The 8,836-nt window shown below is 38.1% G+C and overlaps 2 protein-coding genes across 3 annotated transcripts; one reads left to right on the top strand and one right to left on the bottom strand.

The window, feature by feature from the left end:
* Positions 1-1,100: 1,100 nt before the first annotated feature.
* Positions 1,101-7,130, bottom strand: LOC100116450 (dynamin-like 120 kDa protein, mitochondrial). Of its 2 annotated transcripts, XM_008219370.4 has the most exons (17): positions 6,659-7,130; positions 6,037-6,277; positions 5,827-5,962; positions 5,595-5,738; positions 5,181-5,225; positions 4,757-4,837; positions 4,353-4,674; positions 4,006-4,270; positions 3,733-3,924; positions 3,472-3,656; positions 3,230-3,391; positions 2,948-3,135; positions 2,668-2,882; positions 2,345-2,602; positions 2,066-2,266; positions 1,783-1,987; positions 1,233-1,701 (listed from the first exon to the last, which is right to left on the bottom strand). In XM_008219370.4, exons 1-17 carry the CDS (start codon positions 6,685-6,687, stop codon positions 1,637-1,639), a joined length of 2,934 nt encoding a protein of 977 aa, XP_008217592.1. In that variant the 5' UTR covers positions 6,688-7,130; the 3' UTR covers positions 1,233-1,636. The 2 variants fall into 2 exon arrangements, with proteins under 2 accessions (XP_008217593.1, XP_008217592.1); XM_008219371.4 differs by lacking the exon at positions 5,181-5,225 and having other exon boundaries at positions 1,101-1,701; positions 6,659-6,824.
* A 115-nt stretch (positions 7,131-7,245) lies between these two features.
* On the top strand, positions 7,246-8,282 carry LOC100117360 (transcription initiation factor TFIID subunit 10). The gene is made up of 3 exons (XM_016986667.3): positions 7,246-7,577; positions 7,655-7,719; positions 7,799-8,282. The coding sequence occupies exons 1-3, from the start codon at positions 7,461-7,463 to the stop codon at positions 7,998-8,000; spliced, it is 384 nt and encodes a 127-aa protein (XP_016842156.1). The 5' UTR covers positions 7,246-7,460; the 3' UTR covers positions 8,001-8,282.
* The last annotated feature ends 554 nt before the right edge of the window (positions 8,283-8,836 follow it).

The following is an 8,836-nucleotide window of genomic DNA, read 5'->3' as shown; positions in this document are numbered from 1 at the left end:
ACACGCATTCGTACGACGAATGACTTCGCTATGGTGGCTTGAGATCAAGGGGAATTATTTCTCATCCCCGGCGATTATTTTCCTCGAAAACACGCGCAGACGTATAAAGAAACAAGCCGTCTCCGTTGATTCACCGCGCGGGCAATTACACCCCGCCGCGGACGGCGAAAAAATACCTTTCGCGAAGCTCGCAACAATAGATCGCGGGGGGGAGCTGCAGATTTATCGAACCGTACGCTACGGTATAGCGCACGAAACACCCTGTACCGTATGAATAGAGGGAAGACAGCTTGCGCGCATCTCCGCTCTCGTTATATACAGGCTGGCTCGCGCAGTAGTATGTACAGTCTACTGAGATCTTCCGGAAGCTAACTTCCAGGGAGAAAACTTATGTACGACTTCTGGGCCGCTCCGACCTTTCCGCAAGTACTTTAGGCAACTGCGGAGGAAATCCCCGGCTGCTCGCTGGCAAGGCTAGCTTACGCGCGTACTATTTTACGGTAATAGTTGTAGGAGGAAGAAGCTGTTCAATTTAAAATTATCGCGACTAATGCTCTTCGTATAGTGAAAACTATTGCACGGTCGGGCGTTTGAATTTGAATTACATAATAAAGCGTTCGATCGATTTTCATTGCGATTGTCAACGAGTCACTCCGCAACAAATAGAAATAAAATGCTTTCGAAAACGAAGAAAAAAAAATTTTCATAACGCGTCAATTTCTCTCGCGTGCATCAGAGATTATACCATGTATACGCAATCTTGCAAACGACCGACAGCGCAGGTATACGTATATACGAACGCCAACGCGCGCGCGGTCGTAAAAACCGCACCGACACCTAGCGCGCCCGCGTGCGAATCCCAAAAAGGCGCGCTTCTGGTATCGCTCTTGCTCTGCGGTATATGTATATACGACGGCAGACTGCAACTGCGCGCGATTCAAATTATAGGGCACGCAGCCGAGGTATAGCGGGATGACTATATCGGGTGTCCGATTGCATCGCGCTATGCTCGCAAATCGAGCCTCGAACTTGAAATTCTATGATCGGGTTGACTCGCGATTTATCACAATGCTTATGCAAAAAGAAGAGAGCGATTTTGCTTTCCGTTACAGTAGTTTATTAGATTATTTACATCGAATGTAATGCGCTATGCAATAAATTATTGTAAAATTGATGAAAGTGCATAATTAGCGGTGCTCTGATTACGGACTCGTAAACTCGTAAACTTCCTCTTAAAAATCAACAAGCCAAGAAACCCATTTTTATTTTTCGCCTGCCTTATTACTATTAACTACTATTATACACAATGATGAATTTAATTACAGATACGTAATGTACACTGGTTTTTTCCCCATTTCTATTTTGCGCACTGCGTTTCACTTCTCAGCCACTTACGCGCACTCTGCTTCTTTGCAAATCGCTAACAACGTGTGCGAAACTCATCGCCACTCGAAAAATAAACTACGTTGACTTTCACTTGTTCAACAAGTGGTAGTTCTCACAGCACTCGACGCGAGTATCTCCGCTAACTCTCGGGTTCGTCTCTCCTTTTTTTCTTGTTTTATTTTTTCATTAACAATTTTGAGTCATCAATGGAAATTTAGCTCTTGCGAATTCGCTAAATACTTGCTGGCATTCACTTCTCCTTATTCAATGCCTGGATGAACTCTTCGAGTTTTTCTTGTATCTGTCGCACGCGTTCTGAAAATATCGAGTCACATTTTAATAATCAGTCTTGGATATTTGTATCGGTAAGCAACGATTAAAAGGTATCTTGCTTACTTAATTCTTCAGCAAGTGTGACTCTCCTTCCAGTAAGTAGCTTTTGCTTGACTTCATTATCCTGACTATAGTCCTCTAGAACTTCCTTTATCTCCTTGTCGAGTCTACGAGCTTCCCTGTTCATAATCTGTTGTCTAAGAGCATTTGCAGTTACCTTCAACATTTGCTGAATACGCCAGAACAACACGACGTCGTTACACTCCATCTGTAAAATTCATTTTATGCATTCGATCATACGTTTTTGACGTTCACATCAGTAATTTAATAAGAATCCTTAGCTTACCTCCGCGTCGTGGCCAGTGTGGTATAAGTAGTAACCTTTCCGACAGTCATACGCCCTTGATAAACTCTGCTGCAAGAAAAATCTTCTATAGACGGGATGCCACGTTTCTCGAATGAATTCGTTATCGACTTCGAGACCGCTGCGTTGCAAATTTTTTCTCACAGTCGTCAACTCGTCTTGCGTCAGCGTCGGTGCGTGTTTCTGAAACATCCGTTTCGATATTGAAAATAGTAAATCCAATAAAATTTATATCTTATTTACGTTAAAGAAAAAACAAACCTTATCTGCGTACAAAATTTTGTCTAACTCGCTTTTAACACTGTTGCGTTTTTGCTGTTCTTCAGTCTGGGACTGCCAATACAACCATCGCTCTTTACGGCCTGGCCCAAGCATATCTTTCAGTATCTGTTCGGTTGCCTGCAGTTTTTCTTTCACCGATGTTTCCAAGAAACGAACAGCTTGATCCCAGTCTCTCTTATCACTTACGCTTCTATCTTCTAGAGTGTTCAGTTGAATCACTCTTAACATTTCGGAAGCCTACAAAATTAAAAATATTTAGTAATTCACATTAACATCAATTAAATCTTTCAATAATAACGTACCTTGTCTTCCCAAGTGTGCCTAGTAATAGCTTCCTCAACAACGGCGTTTTTCAAATTATCAAAAATATTATCGTGATCTGGACTCAGTCGGGCTTGCATCATGAATTTTTGGAACTCCTGCTGCAAACATTCCCAACCCGCTTCCACGCTCTTAGAAGGTAACTGTTGCTCAGCCCAATGTCTCAGTTTGATATCGACGGTCGTATTAAAGGTTCCTGTAATATTGTAGGTAAGAAAAACCCTTCTAGAAGGACGCATGCATTAGTATGTCATTACTTACCCGGATTTCCGGTTTGAGCAGCAGGTAAATATATATTTTCAAATACGTGCATGCTAACTTTATCCCATAAACGATCCATCAGAACTTCCTCCCAATGTCTTGGAGAAACTTGCGAGAGATTCACGATTTCGTCCAAAATCTCACCCCTAGCTTTTTCGAAAAGCTCATCTCTATCTAATTCACGTAATCTGCACAAAAATTACGCCATTTGATTTTTCACTTAACTTCATAAGGCCCAGACATTAATTGCTAATAAAAAATTGTTTTTTTTCCCGCTATTACCTTGGAAAGTTATTTTTCCATTCAGTTTCTAAATTAAACCTTGTGGCTTTAAAAGCGTCAGCTTGTTGCTCAACAGTCTCCCGCACCATTTTCCAAAAGCACTCAGCAACAGCTAAACTTAAATTCCTAGTAGTGACTTGACCTGACATGGCCAGACCATCCCTAAATCCGTAATCGTAGTATTAATTTCGATAAAACGTTAACGAAGCATTATTTAAATTATTCAATCTAAATTAGCTTACTTAAATAGCTTAGAACTTCTGAAGAATTTCTCTTCGTAATCCTTTATCGTTTGAATGCTATCTTCCTGCCTTCCCCGACCAGTAACCACAGCAAAATATCCCAATGCTTTCATTGGAAACAGTTTTCCGGATAAAATTTTCTTCAGTCGCTCGGGATTTGTCATGTTTTGCTCAGCCACGTCTACCTATCAAGTTATTTTTATGTTGGTATAATTTTTAGTTACTGTCTATATAAACAAATAACGGATCAAAAATACGAACTTTAGTAAGAACGAAAATAGTTCGTTTGCCAGCAGGATCCATTTGGGAAACTAAATCAGTAACGTTACTCCTTTCCGCATCAACAGACCCATCTTGTATGCAAAGAATAATTGCATTTGGATTACTCATGTACTGCTGCGTCATTTGACGTATGGCATCTCGAGTATCTTCTGCCATTTCGGTGGTTTGAGTCTATTTCAAAGAAGTTCAAAGTTACTTAAAACTATTTTTTTTTTCACCTAAATAAGTGTAGAAAGAAACCCATTAGCTTACACTGATGATTCCTGGTAAATCGACTAGAACCATACGCGGGAGGCCAGGGCCCTTAACGGTCATCGCAATGACATCTTGACTAACAGTTTTTCCGTTTCTCACGCTGTTTTTCATACGCAGCTCGACTTCACGGCGAAGTTCCGCCAACTCGGACTCTTTGGTCAAGTCGAATTCTCTTGTGCTGTCTTTGAATTGCGCGATATGGTAAGGTCCTTCACTTAAGGTAACTTTTACAGGAGCTCTGGTCATCATCTCGCCTCCACCCCTGAAGAATTTTATTCATAAATGAATTTTCATACTTCAAAAAGTTTACATTTCGCTTTACTTAAAAAAAAAACTTTGTTTACCTCGGGAATATTCGCGCTTGAGCGATCATCTCGAGGACAGACGTCTTTCCAGCACTTTGATCTCCGACAACCACGACACGCGGCAAATGATCGGCAGTTGAATATGTGCTGTCGTAATCGTTAAGTTCGTCTAAAACATCGCTGTACATGTCGATTAGTGATTTCTTGATTTTTCTGTTATTTTGCTTGAAATTTCCCCTGAGCAGCATCTGCTTTCTCAATTCCTTATTTTCGCGTTCAAGCCTTTCAAGTTCCCGTTGGTATTTCGATTGTATTTGCATCACTTCGTCATGCATCGCGTCTATCCTCTGCTGGGAAGATTCTAAAAATAATGGAATGGAATGATAAATAGAGTACTTTCCCTTGCTTATTTTATAAAGAAGAAAAAAAAATGCAAAACGTACGACTTTTTCGACGATCCTCGTCTTCAGCAGTTGCAGGCAACGCGAAAGCTACCGTATTTTTCGTTATCTCATCTTTGACATCTACAAAACGTGAACACACCTATGTAATGCTAATCAACACATTGATTGTAGTGAGTATGTACATTTTTTGCTTTGAACGACTTTGGATAAATACTACTTTGGAACAGATATTTCTGGTTCTACATGATCTAAAGAGCATGAAAAACAACTAATAATACAAAAAACTAAAATTTTATACGATTCTGAAATGTGCAAAGCATAGAAGGGTCTGTCCCATTCAGTATATATACTCAAATAGATATAATGAAACACTACAAATTTTGGTCAGTAAGTGCATAACGCTGAATGGACAGACAGATGGACATAAAGGTTATGCTCTTATGCTTTTTTCTTTCTTACACACCTGAATAAACTTGGTTTGCAAAGGCTGTGATCACTTCTATTTCACCTGAACAGAACAGACCAAATTATAAATTAAATTGCGACAGAGACTGCATTGATTGTCAATGTAATCATTGTTATTTCTATATGTTTGAATGTTAACAATTAATGTGTTTAAAGCAAAATAAAAATGATGAATTAAAAATACTTTGTCTTTTGAAAAATTAAACGATCCCAAGTACAATACCAACATCCAATTAAAATGATATTTTTAGCTTACACAAAGTTTCAAGTCTTGGGAATGTTGGTCTTATAGATGGTGAAAATTGTTATGCATAAGAATGGAAATGAGGATATCATGAAGAGGCCGGATGGATCAGGAACTCATGCAGGCATTTCAGGAACACTGAAAAGAAAAAGTCAAATCATGACTCACGATTTGATGAATTACTATTTTGATTATTGGGACTATCTTCAATTTTTCTAGATTCAGCAGCCTTGATAGCATCATCTAATCTCTCGTTGAACCATTTCCTATATTCCCTATATTTTGCTTCGCCTAGTTCCTTAATGCGTGGATCTAATTACATTCATCAATAGATTGTTTACAATGGATTTATCAATTTAGTATGTAATTAAATTACTAAGAGTTTAGTTTAATCTCATACCTATTTCAACTTTATCAGCTAAGGTATCTTTAATAGTCATTAATGAACCACGGAAATCTTTCCATTGCTGATCGTTAGGTATTAAGCCATTCATCCAAGACATATCTGGTAGCCCTTCCTTCCACTGTTCATATTTCTACATGAGAAATTTATAAATTAATGACAGTCAAAGAAAAAATATTGTATGTTATCTTTAAAAATAAAAAGTACTTTTTGCAATGTGACTCCTCCACCGACTGCTCCTCCAAGTAGGAGATATCGTATCTTCAACGCACCTCTCAAAATCTTGGTAACAACCATTACATACTTCCGATGTGAATTCACTAGGATACGAGCTTGAGGGGATGCCAGCAAGGGTTTGCAGTACCTAAACTTGCCCGATGTCAAGTAACGTGTACCCACAATGGATATTGGATAACGTGACGTTGTGGATACCAGCAAAACGCTGTACCTAAAGAGATAATAAGAGGGGACATCAAATAGGAGCAAACATAAACATCAGTTGCATAATCAGTCATTGTAAGCAATGATCACCACTTAAACTCCGAATCATTTTGTACGGTTAGGGTTTTTCGAACGTTATTGTTAACTTTGACGTCGCATTTTAACGAAATTATTGTAACAACTGTAAAGTAAGGGACCTAACCTAGAAATTTTCAGTTCTACAGAAACGTTGCATTCACACGATCTGTTACATGTTAAGGGCGATTATCAATGCCTACAGTATCACATAACAATATCAAAAAATTGTGCACTACTAAAATATCTTATAAACATTTTGTGCACTCATTAAAATCATGCCGGGTAACGAAAAAAATGGGTAAAAGCTCACCCGAATTTTCCGCACAGGATCTGCTTCATCTTGCTTCGATTGAGTCTTCCAGTTAACAGTTAAAATGCAAAAAGTTCGAATGATCAAAAATGTAAATCACTACTGTAAAATCTTCGAAAATCGACGTCAATCCATGCCGCTCCGTTTGCCAAAATCCGAAGCAACCAAAAATCGAACTTTTCTCACCGAGCTTGCGGGCTCTCGCGGCTGAGGCTCCGTTTGCAAACTGCGCTTTTCGACGCGTAGAGTGAACGGTTTTTTCTCATTTTTGTTTGCAAGAATCTGCTGGTGAGCTGATGATCAAATCACTTTTTTTAAGAACACACACGTAATGTCATTATGTTTACGGTTTCACTATTTTTGATTGTTGACAATGGTAATAAAATATTAACATCTTCACTAAACTGACTAAACTGTCTAAAATTGTGGATTGTGATGCATTTAGGAATGCACGTTGAATGAAGACCTTAAACGTCCAATCGCGCACGAGTACTGCATCACCAAACTGTCCAGCTATCGATTCTAAGAACCAATCCCGAACTACGCTTCGTTCGATTCCACTCCCCCCACTCTAGCTACTACGTATCCGTAAGTAATTATTGTAAAAACACTGCGGACACAGACAGGCGGACTGCGACGCTACGACGTCAGTCAGTGTGTATCAATCCGCATCACGGTCAACCTTATTTGAGGTTAGACAAAGTTTGTCTTTTCAATAACACAGTGTATTGAGTGTTTTTCGTTGATTTGAACAAAAATCCGTTGTGTGCCGATATTTCTCGTCGCATTGATAGCTACAAAAATGGCAGACAATAACGATATGGACACTAGCGAAGACCAAATTGTGACAGACGATGTAAAGACTGCAGGCCAACCTCTGTCAGATTTTCTTCTACAATTAGAGGACTACACGCCGACGGTAAATATAATCTCGATTTTTCGAATGAGTTGTGTTGGCAAAATTATTCGGTTCTTGATCAATGTGTAAAATTCCAGATTCCAGATGCTATTAGCGAGCATTACTTGCATACTGCTGGTTTTAACACAACAGACCCTAGGATGTAAGTTTTTTCATATTATTTATATTTAATTGCATTCATAAAATTAAATGCCTTGTTTACATAAAAATATATTTTTCAGAGTGAGATTAGTTTCGCTAGCAGCCCAAAAATTTATCTCCGAAATAGCCAACGATGCTCTCCAGCACTGCAAAACAAGAGGTGCTAATCAAAATACCAAAACGAAAGGCAAAGACAGGCGGTATACTCTCACTATGGAAGATTTGACTCCAGCAGTAGCTGAGTATGGAATAATAGTCAAAAAGCCACATTACTTTGTTTAAATTGTTGAGTTCTCAATAGAGTTCATTTAACAGATCTCCTTGTTTCTATGGATTGAGTAAAGTCAAATGGCTGAGATTTTACATTCTTATTTCTATACCTGTACCAATTAGACAATCTCTTTTTCTAATATATACATACAAAGCAATGCTAACAATGCTTTTGTTTAATAAATACCTAGATTAAGTGTATACATTTCGCAATTATTAGGTCAGCAGATATGTTTGTATTTTTCTGTAACACAGTGTCAAGAATAAAAACTGTTGTTTGTTTATAATCCTAAACATTGTTATTTCCCTTTCATGTTCCATATTTATTTTTTGAAAAATTTGATACAAATTAAATCGATTTGAATTAGAAAAATAATATCTTACCACGTAAACTTAATTGAGTTAACGCAGCAACCTTACATGACATTCGAAGCTCGCGTGAGCTAAACAGTCCTATATGCGGGAGCTTGCACGAGTCGAAATCAGTTTTTCGGCTTTTTCGCTACTATATGCTTATTAAATTGCAATAAGCAATAATCCCTCCTATTAAATGAATATATCATTTAAATCTACATAATATGTCATTGATACAAATTTCAGTATTTAATTATACTTATAACGTAGAATCTCAAGACATTTTCCGTTCTTAGGAAATGATTATATATAATTTTTCTCGGAAAGTGTCACGATGTATAGATATAAGGTGATTGGTCTCACGTGTATAAAGTTGAACAACAATAATACAATAATGTTTATCAATAAGAGTGTGGTATTGAGATTTTATTTACCAACGTTAATTTTCCCTTGTAATCTCTTGACGACAAAGAAACTGTTCAAGGCAATTCGCG

The sequence above is a fragment of the Nasonia vitripennis genome, chromosome 1, assembly GCF_009193385.2.
Source record: "Nasonia vitripennis strain AsymCx chromosome 1, Nvit_psr_1.1, whole genome shotgun sequence".
NCBI lineage: Eukaryota > Metazoa > Arthropoda > Insecta > Hymenoptera > Pteromalidae > Nasonia > Nasonia vitripennis.
Note: the sequence above shows the minus strand (reverse complement) of the source record. Positions and strands in the feature narration are given on the sequence as shown.

Coding starts and splice junctions, on each gene's coding strand:
- LOC100116450 (XM_008219370.4), bottom strand. CDS start 6,687: ATGAAGCAGATCCTGTGCGGAAAATTCGG. Junction 4,675..4,756: donor CGAGGATCGTCGAAAAAGTC/GTACGTTTTGCA, acceptor CATTATTTTTAG/AATCTTCCCAGCAGAGGATA. Junction 3,392..3,471: donor AGAAGTTCTAAGCTATTTAA/GTAAGCTAATTT, acceptor TTACGGATTTAG/GGATGGTCTGGCCATGTCAG.
- LOC100117360 (XM_016986667.3), top strand. CDS start 7,461: ATGGCAGACAATAACGATATGGACACTAGCGAAGACCAAATTGTGACA. Junction 7,578..7,654: donor TAGAGGACTACACGCCGACG/GTAAATATAATC, acceptor GTAAAATTCCAG/ATTCCAGATGCTATTAGCGA. Junction 7,720..7,798: donor AACACAACAGACCCTAGGAT/GTAAGTTTTTTC, acceptor TATATTTTTCAG/AGTGAGATTAGTTTCGCTAG.